A 13,460-nucleotide genomic window follows, 5' to 3' on the forward strand; every position below is an offset into this window, starting at 1 on the left:
ACAAATTTTACATTGGGGACAAACATCTTCCAGCTATATCTCTGACAGATGCATTATCCATATACTATATGGTGCAATTGATCTATGTGTAGTCAATACATATTCCACAGTGTATTTCACATTGTAATGATTCATGTACTGCAGAGAGAATGTTAATCTTGAGCTCTCTGCCCTTTTATTTTACTTCCCAAATAAACTCATTCATCAAGTGATTTACATCTGTCAGATATATGGCACAATGTGATGGACATCTATGCCAAAGGAGAGAAATGTATGAGATAGATAGACTTGATACATCAATGATGTTCGGTCATATCCCCATACACCACATGTCAAATCTTTCATCTAAATCAAATCATTTTAACTTTGCCAAACAAAAACTTTATGATTTTTATGAAAATAGGAATATCTGATGCCCATTCTAAATATTGGTCATTATGCAGCATTGGTAGAGTTGTTGTTGCTGATGGTTTTGTAAAGTCCTGACTGATGAAGTTAATGGTTACTTTTCATTTCTATGTACAGAAAGGCAATGGGTCAGTTGCAGGGGATGAGCCAAAACCACCAGAAGACAACAACAGATTAAAGGTAGGTGATCCAAACACACTCTAATGTGCTAATCACTATGTTACATGGGTGTTAACTGTGATGTAGTCCTGCAAAAGTCTTTGTAGAGGACTTGTTTAGAACCCTTTTAAGGGCACATCCTGAATCCTCTATGTGCTATTGGCAGGAAGATGTTAATGAACAGATGTCCTCTTAGTTATGGATATAGGAATATTAGTTATGAATGTGGTGCAGAATGTGACACCACAGTCTGGTATTTCAGTGACGCCTAAATGAAAGTATGTGCCTGCTAAAATAATTGTTCCAATATAAGATGCATCTTCTTTCCTATGCACATGATCTATGAGATGTATTTATGCTGCCGCTAACCTCTGGTGTGCAGCAATTTCAAATCTCTTGTTAGGATTATAGCAATTGCAGTGGCTTTTCTCCAGGACTCATTTCACCTCTAATATCATCAGCCCAATCCTTCTCAAGCCCTTCTGAGCCCGTCATTCATCAGCACTAGACCACTTTTATTCCTAGCTACGATATGTGCCAGCGCTTTCCTTATTATCACTTATCTGTGGGACCACCCACTCTCCAGGACATCTTATCAATATGTATCTCCTATAGGGTAGACCACTAATTCTAATCTCTCTGTATCAGACCATTTCCCATGTCCACATCTCATGGAGCTCTTCTTGTCATTGCTTGTATGTGCCATTCCTCAACTTCCATCTTTTACGTTCAATAATAAGTTTTACTAAAGGGAAAAGAAACAAGAGGGAGAGACAAAAGGAACGTGTAGGGTTGATGCCAATGGTCGTAGTGAAAAAATCAGGGGAGAAATTTACGTGGAAATTCAGGCAGTGGGCGCCAGCAAAGGTTACCCTAACGCCCAGGGGTCAAACTCTGCAGAGCTGTGGAAGTGAATCCAAGGGGTCCACATCATAGCATATCTTGAGATTTGGAAATCTGCCAGGTGCGCTCATCTCCTCCATCCTCAAAATATGGTTCAGAGCCTCAAACCATTGCGGTCTATTGGGGCACGTGGATAATTTCCAAAGTCTGAGGATATGTTACAGCATAGCCAAGAGACCCACAATGGCCCACATTTATTAAAGCCCCTGCACCAGTTTTTGTCTGAATTTGGACATTCTTTTTAGTGCAAACTGCTGATTTATAAAGTGCCCACAACACATTTGTGTCGCAGCTGCACTATACCCAACGTGACACAAAATTCTGCACTGAAAAGGGAGTAGTGGTGCACAGTCGGACCATGCGCCACATTAATCATACAGTGTCCAACAGAATTGTGTCACACACTTTATGTCAAAGGTGCACTAAAAACTTGTCCGAGCAGTGCAGGGGGTGCCTGATTTATGAAGAACAGGCACCAGAAATCATGAATCGCACTACACAGGCAAACTGCACATAGTGGAATTTGCACTGTTTTTTGGCCAGTGTCTTAGGAACTCCTTCTTGATCGAGGAGACAGACAAAGGGAACATCCAGAGAAGGGCGATCTCAGGAATTGCATGTATATTAGCTGACCATAATTTGCTACACAACTGCTTTCCACAAATCTCTAATCGCAGGACATGACAACCAGATGTGCAACATAGAGCCCTCTGCTCCATTGCTTAGAGCCCTGAGCTCCATTACTCAACTTCCATCTTTTGAAGGCAACCTTCTACATCTATGGTCTGGCATATACATCTTCTACATCCCAGATCATTACTTCCCAGCTCTCTAGCAGAGGGTGCTCTGTATGTGCCAAAACACACCCTCCCCAGATCTTTAGCTGTGGTCCTTTCACCATAAACTAACTTCTCTCAACTTAAGTTCTGAGATTGCTCCATGTAATTGTCAGAACACTAATTTCCCAGCTCTACACCTGTAGGATGACCAGTTTTTCTCTGTAAAAGTATTAGTCCTCACAAGCTCCTCTATGTACTAGAGCAGATAAAATGAGACTGCTGGGAATAGGGGAAAATCTGTGTATTTGGGTAAGTAATTGGCTTAGTGATAGAAAACAAAGGGTGGTCATTAATGGCACATTCTCAGATTGGGTTGACGTTACCAGTGGAGTGCCACAGGGGTCAGTATTGGGGCCACTTCTTTTTAATATTTTTATTAATGACCTTGTAGTGGGTTTACACAGTCAAGTTTCAATATTTGCAGATGATACTAAGCTGTGTAAAGTAATAAATACTGAGTTCGATAGCATTACAGAGGGATTTGTGGAAGCTTGAGGAGTGGGCAGAGAAATGGTTGATGAGGTTTAATGTAGATAAATGTAAAGTTATGCACTTGGGCCATGGAAACAATAAGTATAATTATGTTCTAAACGGTCAATTACTTAGTAAAACTGGAGCTGAAAAGGACTTGGGGGTATTGGTGGATGGTAAACTTAATTTTAGTGACCAGAGCCAGGCTGCTGCTAAAGCAAATAAAATTATGGGATGTATCAAAAGAGGAATAGATTCTCATGATAAAGACATAGCTTTGCCCTTATACAAATCCCTGGTCAGACCACACATGGAATATTGTGTACAGTTTTGGGCACCAGTGTATAAAAAGGATATAGTAGAGCTGGAACGGGTGCAAAGGAGAGCAACCAGGATTATTAGGGGAATGGGGGGACTAGAATACACTGACAGATTAAAAAATTTGGGATTATTCAGTTTAGAAAAAAGACGACTGAGGGGAGACCTCATTACAATGTACAAATACCTGAACGGACAGTACAAGGATCTCTCCAAAGATCTTTTTATACCTAGGCCTGTGACCAGAACAAGGGGACATCCTCTACACCTAGAGGAGAGGGGATTTTACCATCACCATAGACAAAGGTTCTTTACTGTAAGAGCAGTGAGACTATGGAACTCTCTGCCGCAGGAGGTTGTTATGGCGGACTCTATGTACATGTTCAAGAGAGGCCTGGATGCCTTTCTGGAGAGCAAAAATATCACGGGTTATGGGGATAAAACATTTACTTAATTCTTAAAGGTTGGACTTGATGGACTTGCGTCTTTTTCCAGCCTTATATACTAGATGTTCTCCAGATATTTTGGAACATATCTTTGAAAGTCTTGTATCTGCTAGCCCACTCATTCCTCGGTTCTGTACAACTACAGTACCAGATGACCAGACTTTATGTTCCTGATCACTTACTCTCCAACTGTGTCAGACCACTTATTTCTAAACCCTTCAGTTGAGGTTGCACTCCTCACCAGTTCTTCTATTGTATGTGTCAGATCGCTCCTTTGCAGTTTCTAGATTTAGTGGCTTTCTTCATGAACCGAAGCCATAAAATGCCTTCCCCACTTACAAGCTGGTGGAGCTCTCCTCACAAAGTCTCCTAAGTTTCCAATTTGATGCCTCATGATAATCCATAAATATGATGTGAGTGACTCTCCGCTGAGGGAATGGGCTTATACTAGTAGCAGTAGCCGATGGTATTACAGCTTCATCCTCTTTAATTGAAAGGGGGAAAGCTGTAATACAATGTATTAACACAACTGGAGGATAGGCCATCAATATGTCAACCCAATAAAACCCCTATATGTTGCAATATCATAAAAGTATTGTTCCTCTTCCCTCCAGCTGAAGCCTTTCCTTACCCGAGGTGGAAGTTCAGCCTCCCTGCATAACAGCACCATTCGCAGTACCATATTCCAACTTATGATCCATACCCTGGACCCTCTTGGAGAAGGTAAGACAACTAAGCTGTGAACATTATGATCCAGTGAACTTCTTATACATCACTACTGATATTATTCATAAGATTTCAATCCAATTGTGACTTCATGGTGGCCTTTGTACTTCCCTTTAAGAAGTGGTGTGTATGTGAATGCGCAGTAATAGGTTATATTGACTTAATATCAGAAGCCATAGCCATCTTCTGCTTTGCTTGTTGCATGCTTTATCCTCTAACCTGTTCTGCATTTACCCCACCCTGGTCCACTCCTCTGAATTTACACATTAGATAGACCTTCCAGTCAAGAACCTTGACGACTTTCCTTTAGTACATATTCCTATCATTTTTTATGGTTGATTAAAATCAAGAATTTTTTTTTAAAATTTTCTAGTTTTTTTTTCATTGTCTGAGTGGGTAAAGGCTAAGAGGGATGGTCTTGTATTGAGTGTATCTGTGTCCTGTAATGGCCTACTTGCTGTAAATGGATTATCTCCTTGGCGTTCAAGTATAGTTTAAAAGAGATTGAAGCTAAGTGGATAAATTGTTGTTATGTTAGTGTGCCGGGTTATGGCGGGGAAGTGAGAGGCAGACAGATGGTCACTGCTGATACATATATATATATATATATATATATATATATATATATATATATATATATATATGCTATTACCTTAACAATATACATCTACAACTCTTTTGATGACAATATATATAAATAGATCATACTCCTGCTGATCTAGGTGGCCTGACCATGGTAACAATGTGCCAGGGACGGTTGTGTTTACCATCGTAGCCATTGATAGTGGATGAATGTTAAGATTTTGTAAGGACACTGCCCAAGTAACAAGGATAGACCTCAAGAATTCCAATACTTACTTATAGGTGAATATATACATCTGGTTGCACATTGTGCATGGGAGGTTTTGTTTTTAAGTTAAAAGTAGGAACTTTCACAAAATGCTTTCTTATGCCTTGGATCTGTTCCTACTTTTGACTAAAACAAGACACATGGAGAAAGATTTGTCATACGCCGTCGCTCTTGAGGCCATGCAGGATACACTGAAAGGCTTAGGCCTCTGGATGTATCTTGCGGGCAGCCCAGCCGGTGAGCAAGCCTATGCCAGAACTCTCTGCCATCCTTCCTCTGACCACCGCGTCCCTATATGGCCCCTATTCATTATTTTAATCACAAATTCTTGCAGAAAACTGGTGTAAAAGTAGTGATAAATCTCCCCCATGGTGAGAATATGTGGTCTTATACCGCCACGCAGAGCTTGTAACCACCACACAGATAAGTTAATAGTAACCATATTAGTGATCTCAACTAGAGGAGAAGTGACTGCCTTTCCGGGAGTAAATGTATTGGAAAAGAAAGCCTGCTCTCATCGGTCGGGTTATTACCTATTTTTTACAATGTTCAAAAGGAACCTGTCACCAGCTTTTACCCTACTAAACTACTAGCAGTTCCTTCAGGTGGGGTATGTAATGTGCTTTGTAAAATTCCCTCTTTTATGTCACTACCTCTAAAAAATCATCTCCAAAGCCATATGCAAATGAGCTGAGAAGAGTCATGTATTGCCTGAGACTGGAAGGGGAGCATAATTTCAGACGCTGCTATTTTTTTTAGTTTGAATAGTTTGTATTGAAGAGTTTTATACAGTACAATAATAAGAGATGACATGTAATAGTTGAAACAGTGACAATTATACATATAATTATACATACTTTTCCATTCTGTATGCAGGTTACAGTACCGCAATGTTGCCATATGGCAAGTTTAGAGAGACAGTTCACAAATAAACGCAGTTGACTGAACTCCATTGTGCTTGACATTTTTCATTCTGTATATACCCTGGTAATTTAGCATCTAATAGACGCTGCTATTTTTTGTTTTCAACTCAATTTCACATGATTTCGGAGGATATTTTTTAATGGGTAATGGATGAGATTTTACATTAAAGAGGGAATTCTAGAAAGAACATTTCATTCCCTTCCCAAGGCACTAGTGGTATAATGGAGTAAAAGCTGGTTATAGAGTCCCTTTAACCTCCTCCCGACATAGGACATAATAGTACTGCACAGGTCGCAGTTATGTGCCGATCTGTGTCGTACTATTACGTCTTGCTTCTGGTGCCGGCTTCAGCTGACACCCACCTGTAACACCAGCAATTGGATATTTCTCAGATCACAGGTAATAACCCCTTACACCACAACGTGTAAGGGGCTTGCATAACTTACAAGCGTCCTGGGGCTGTGAGATGTCTGAGAACACTTGGCACTGCCTCCAGGATGTAACCATCATGTGCAACAAGATGTAAGTGAAGTGTGGCCAGTTTGAGAAATAAATTTATTTAGCTGAAAAAATTTAATTTCAAAATTTCACCTGATTTTGTTTTAACGCCTGTGAAACAATTAAAGGGTTAACATCCTTCATTAAAATAGTTTCACATATTTAAGTTCATTTATGGGTTTTACTATTATTTAGGCCTCTCAAAGTGACTTAAAAGCTGAACAGGTCCCTCAAAAGTATGATTTTCTCTAAATCTCTCCCTCTGTCTCTCCCTCTGTGTCTCTCTGTGTGTTTCTCTGTATATCTATCTGTCTCTTTCTGTCACTCCCTCTTTTTCTGTCTGTCTTCCTATTTTTCTGTCTGTCACCCTCTTTTTATGTCTGTCTCTCTGTGTCTCTCTCTCTGTGTTTTTTTCTGTCTCTGCCTGTCTCTCCGTCTGTCTCTCTCTGTCAGTTTTTCTGTGTCTATCTCTATCCATCTTGCCTCACACATAAGCGTCTTATACTCATTGTCTATAGTAACCAGTCAAAGCTCAGAGCTCATATTAATGACCTATGGAAAAATAGAAGTTGAGCTGTGATTGGTGGCTAACTGTATATGGCGGGTAATAAGTGTATTTTGGAAAGAGTGGGGTGAAAATTTTGATTCAAAACCTGGTCTATGACGTTCCCATGAGTCACAGAGAGCGGCTGTGCAAAATTTGGTGATTGTAAACACGATGGTACCGATTTCTTAAGCGGACATACATACACACACACACATTTATATATCTGTCTCTAATTGTCTCTCTCTCTCTGACTCTCTCTGTGTCTCTCTGTTTTTGACTGTATCTTTCAGTGACTGTCTCTGACCGTCTTTTTCAGTGACTGTCTCTGACCATCTCTGTCTTTGATCATCTCTTTCAGTGACTGTATCTGACCATCTCTGACTGTCACTTTGTGCATGGGAAGATTTATCAGAAGTGTTAATCAGAGGTCAAGTTTCATATTTCACAGCTGTTTATAAAATTACAGCTGATCTCTGATTGGTTTCCACGAGGAACTGGAACAGTTTTACCTCAGATATTTCTGATAAATCTTCCTCTATCTCTGTATCTCTATCCATATCACAACACACATAAGCATCTTATACGCATTGCCTACAGTAACCAATCAAAGCTCAGAGCTCATATTAATGACCTGTGGTAGAACAGCAACCAATCACGTCTCAGCTCCTAACTGGACAGCAGGAGCAGACAATGGATCCTGTATATGGTGGGTAATAAGTGTGTTTTGGAAAGCGCGGGTGAAAATTTAGATTCAAAACCTAGTCTATGTTGATCCCTGAGTCACGAAGAGCAGCAGTACAAAATTCGGTGATTGTAAATGTGACAGTGCAGATACCTTTAGCGGACATACACACACACATCCAGCTTTAAATATTAGACTAGCTGTAGATCCTGGCGTTGTCCGGGATACTAAATAACTGGTCTTGTATAACAAAATACAATTGGTTAACAAAAAAATAATATATATCTATGCATCTATCTCTCCTTGTCTGCCATTCACTATCCGTGCCTGTCTCTCTGTTTCTCATTCTTCTTGCCTGTCTCTCTGTCTTTCACTCACTCTTCATTCCTGTCTGTCTCACACTCCCTGTCTGTCTCTCTGTCACTCACTCATTCTCCCTGTCTGTTTCTCTGTCACTCACGCTGCTTATCTGTCTCTCTGTCACCCACTCTCCTTGTCTGTCACTCACTCTCCATTTCTGTCTCTATCCATCATACCCCATCATATAAGCTGTTGATTACTCATTGTCTATCTGTCACTCACTCTCCCTGTCTGTCTCTCTGCACTCACTCTCCCTGTCACTCACACTCCCTGTCTGTCTCTTTGTCACTCACTCTCCCTGTCTGTCTCTCTGTCACCCACTCTCCCTGTCTATCACTTTGTCACTCACTCTCCATTTCTGTCTCTATCCATCATACCACACATATGATATTTATTACTCATTGTCTATAGTAACCAATCACAGTTCAGAGCTCATATTAATGACCTGTGGCAAAATGGCAACCAAACACAGCTCAGCTTCTAACTGCCACAGCAGCAGCAGCAGACAATGGCTCCTGCATATGGTGGGTAATAAGTGGATTTTGGAAAGCGCGGGGTGAAAAATTTGGATCAAAACGTGGTCTATATGTAAAAATGTAGCTCCCCCTAGCAGAAAAATGATGCTGACATAGACTGTAAAGAAGAATTAAAAATACTACTGGTCCTATAATCAGTCTGTTGATTTCCTCCGAGTGGCGCAGACACAGGACAGAAGATGGCCGCTGGTCACATGTCCACATCACATGTCCTGCACCTGCCTGGGCAGGACATGTGATCACCACTATGTTTGGCCGTAGTCGGTTTGTTAAAAAGAATCCAGTATGGCCAGTGTTGTGGTGAGACATCATCTCAGTGAGGTAATGTCCAGTGATGGCAGTTATACATCATTACACATCATAACAGGGCAAGACAGTCTGTTACATCACCACTGGGAGCAGAGCATAAGAGGGAGGAGGAGTTACTGAGAACTAAAGGATCATGGGACTTGTAGTTTCCAGTGGTGGCCATCTTGATGATATCTCTGCACACCTAATTAATAATAATAATTCCTTTATTTATATAATGTACACAGATTCCGCAGTGCAGCACAGAGCTTTCCAAATCAGTCCCTGTCCCCAGTGGGGCTCACAATCATCCTACCAGTATGTTTTTAGAGAGGCCATCAAATTTTGTGAATCAGAAAATCAAACTCTATCTTGTGACTAATGACATTATGGTTTTTTGTATGAGACTTTCATATTCCTGGAATACCCCTTTAAATCATACAATTGTATATCCTATATGGTTGTGGTATTTTATGTGGTATTGGAATCCTGATAAAAGAAGTCAGTCTTATACAACTGCTGTCTTACAAAAGTCACATTCATTTTCACAACCCCGCTCCGCTCCTGCCCCTGAAATCCTGAATCTGGCGCCCCCTGCGCACTACACAGGAAACTGCACATTGTGCAGTCTGCACTGTTCTTAGTAAATGTGCCCCAATTTCTTTAAATTCTTCATTTTCCATACTTCTGATCATACACATTGGGGCTCATTTCCTAAGGGTCCGAACGCCGCACTTTCATGGGGGTTCCCGAATATTTCTGTTTTGTGCCGAATTGCCCCAGGATTTTGGTGCACGCGAACAGATTGTGTCATGTGACAGAAAATAGTTAGTTGTTACATTATTAGGGGCTTGATAACATGACATGGGTCACCAGAACAAGGGACTTCTGTTTAATGGAAATGAAGCGGAAGATATAATGGGGCTCACTTACTAAGGGTCGCGTTGCTCACTTTTTTTATTGGACTGTGTGCCTTTTTTAGGGATTACTGGGCTTGCACAGGTATTTAACAGGTGTTTGCACTGGGATTGTGGCGCACACAATCCTTTTTTGGTGCGGCTGCGCACAATCTTAGTGTTATCTTCGGACAATGCACTTTCGGTGAACTCCAGCGGAAACGTGAGTAAATGTTCCCCAATCTGCTGCTGCCCTATCTACACCTAATATACATTATATGGTACGTGTATAAACCTGAGTGGAAGAATTACAACTGTAGACTTACACTGGGAGCCATGCATGTCTTCATTCTAGAGGTATGGACGCACACTGAAGGTGTCAGCATTTGTGAATATACTATTGATATCCCATAGGTTGTTTGGTTTGTACAAATACATATGCTATCCATGGAATATTTCTCTTGTTTTATGGATTATTCATTGATTGTTGGGTTTGCTGGTCCTTTGTAAGCATATTGGATGTAACAAACCGGCTGCATCTCCATTTTCTCATTGCCGTGGACCCCTTGGTCTTCTGACCTTGAGGTTCTACCCGCTGACCTCCCCCCTCGCGCTCATGTTAGGTGTATTACTGACCAGATTAACAAGAATCTCGTCAAACCTGGACAGCAGCCAGTAGCCCTGAGCCTGATCGGTTTAATCCTGATACCCACGTGGTACATATCCTTCTCCTTACTGACAATATTTCTATCTTCTATCTATTCTTTACCAGCAGATTTGTTATAGAAAGTTCTGCAAATATGGTACTAATTTTTAGTTGTTTACTATAGCAATATTATTGATCACTGTTAGAACACATCATAAATGTCTTAAACCACAAACCTGAGAATTATCCCTACATGGAAGCCTGAATAAGTGAACTACACATTCCTCACGTGTTAAATAATATGAGGATCCTGCCTCTTGTTTTTGGTGTTCTTATGTAAAATTGTATTCTTTCCCACTAATAAGGAGTCTGCATGTGCCAATGTGAATTGAAAGGTTTTGTGCATTCTCAATTACTGCTATATCCACACATTTGGACCTGTGAATATATCCATAATGGAAGTATCATAGAATTAAAGGGGATAGTGGCTAGGTATGGCCCTCATGACTTACCAAGAGGCAGGTATATGTGGACCCCTGTTTCCCTGATAACTGGAGGTCCCAGCAGTCAGTCCCATTGGAGATCACTCTAAAGGGAACCAACCACCACAAATCTACCTATAAAGGTAGATCGGGTGGTAGGTGGATCAATAGGACGCGAGGATAGCCCTTTTAAGAGCTAATCCTCACGTCCCCTCACTGTTAAGCTAATTTTTATTATCTCTATATGTAAATTTTGTGCAGCTCCGTTTTTGGTAGCAGTGATCGCACAGGAGCAGGCCTGCTGTTCTGTGCATGCGCAGACAGCAGGTTGGTCGGACGAGGGCGCGCAGCGACGAGGAGCTGTGCGCCGAAGGTTGTGGGTAGGAGGAGTAAAGAGGCTACTGGGGCCTGGAGTAGCCGCGCCGTGTAGCCTCAGCTCTGGCTACTCCACACCCCAGTAGCCGCATAACAAAATTTACATATAGAGATAATAAAAGTTAGCTAAACAGTGCGGGGACGTGAGGATTAGCTCTTAAAAGGGCTATCCTCACGTCCTATTGATCCACCTACCACCCGATCTACCTTTATAGCTAGATTCGTGGTGGTAGGTTCCCTTTAAGGGTCCCCTCTGATTTGTAAAGCGCTACGGAATATGAATATAGATTATTATTATTTATGGGGTTGTCTGCTTTCATTGATCTCTTTTCATTAGAAGTGTCATGAAAAATATGTTGCCCCACAGCTGGTATCCACTAGCAGTCTGCTGTAAGTCTTAAAGGACATGTACCATCAGATTAACTGATGGTAGATGATTACAACTCAACTCTCCGTCCCGTCCCCGGATGCCAGATTATAACTTGTAATGGTGGCATTTCGGAGAAATAAATTGCAATAGCAATAGCAAAACAGGCTCTGCAGAGCACCAATGTGCTCCGGTGCTATATAATTTATTCATGCCTCCAGCCCTACTTGCTCCGCCTACATAGTGTAATGAGAGCTGATGACGTCACCAGGTCTCTCTGAAAAACTTGCGCATGCGCGAGAACAACATTAGCAGCAATGCGCATGTTTTGCAGAGAGAGAAAGAGGGGCCGGTGACGTCACCAGCTCTCATTACACTGTGTAGGCGGACCATGTAGAGCTGGCGGCATGAATAAATTATATAGCAGCGGAGCACAGTGGTGCTATGCAGAGCCCGTTTTGCTCATTTGTATATTTTATAAAGTTACATTTCTCCGAAATTCCACCATTACAAGTTACAATAAAAGAAGATCCGTGCACCCGGAGACGGAACGGAAAATGAGTTGTAATCATCTACTGTCAGCTAATTTGACGGTACATGTCCTTTAAATCTGACATGCAAGTCTTAAATTTTCCTACAGCGCCACCAGAGGGGGAATTAGGTATTACAATGAAATTAATGCTCTTCTTAATATATGGGAAGAAAAAAATCTTTGCTCTGGCGCAAGTGGGTGCTTAAGACTTGGACCTCTAGAGAAAATTGTCACAGTATTTAAAATCTACCTATAATTAAAAAACACATACATAAAGGTATACAGTATTTTATATATTTTATCTTTCTCTACCTGTTTATAAACTTGGTGAATCAAGAATACTGCTGCTGTAAAGTTTTGAGGGGTGTTAAAGACTTTATACACAACCATGCTGTATCAGTTACTAGAAATGATGACTTTATGAGTGGCGTATGGTATATTAGTTTGGCGTATGGTATATTGTTCCGACTGATCCATTCCTAACTATTGGGTGAGTGTGAAGAAGAGTCGGCCTGAGGTATCACCATACCTCCATGTAGTTTTTGCTTACTTATATGTCAGTCTTCATAACCCATGTAGATGCGTTGTCATTGAAACCGTTGTCCAAGACTAGAGAAACATGGCTGCCTCACCTGCCCACAGGCTGCGTGCTTTAGTTATGCTATTCATGCTAAAGGAAATTACAACCCATGGGCAGGTATTGCCCCCATGTTTCTCTAATCCTAAAAAAACATCCTTAATAGAGGCTTTTCTCCATGTCTCAGAATTTCCAAGTTACGGTAAAGTTTACCGAAATCAATTGTCTTAGGTAGACAACTTTTAATTGAGTTATTTCCTTCTCCCTCCTTTTCCCTTTAATTCATATGCTACATTTTATCCCACACCAACCCCTCCACATATTTACAGATATGTATATATTCTGAAAGGGATATTCTCATCTGGCCATTGACATTTAATCAAATTTATTTGCCATTTCTTCAATTGGATGTTATTAAAAACTATGTTTCTGTGTGCAGAAAATTTCCCATAAATATAGTCATATGGTCCCTTAAAAACGAGATTGTTTTAATTGGAAACGACCACCTCTGCTGAAGATTGCAAGCAACACATTGGGGCAGATTTACTTACCCGGTCCTGTCGTGATCCAGCGGCGGGTTCTCCGACGATGATTTGGGTCTTCCGGCGATTCACTAAAGAAGTGCGCCCG

At 41.0% G+C, this 13,460-nt stretch overlaps 1 protein-coding gene across 4 annotated transcripts in view; it reads left to right on the plus strand.

The window, feature by feature from the left end:
- The window catches only part of SLC24A1 (solute carrier family 24 member 1), a 38,523-nt gene that overhangs the window by 7,723 nt on the left and 17,340 nt on the right, over window positions 1–13,460 (plus strand). For all 4 annotated transcript variants that reach the window (XM_072148676.1, XM_072148678.1, XM_072148679.1 and 1 more), the window contains exons 3-4: window positions 526–588; window positions 4,159–4,267. In XM_072148676.1, the coding sequence (XP_072004777.1) occupies window positions 526–588; window positions 4,159–4,267 (172 nt within the window). The remainder of the gene's footprint in view (window positions 1–525; window positions 589–4,158; window positions 4,268–13,460) is intronic.

The sequence above is a fragment of the Engystomops pustulosus genome, chromosome 4 (assembly GCF_040894005.1).
Source record: "Engystomops pustulosus chromosome 4, aEngPut4.maternal, whole genome shotgun sequence".
Lineage (NCBI taxonomy): Eukaryota > Metazoa > Chordata > Amphibia > Anura > Leptodactylidae > Engystomops > Engystomops pustulosus.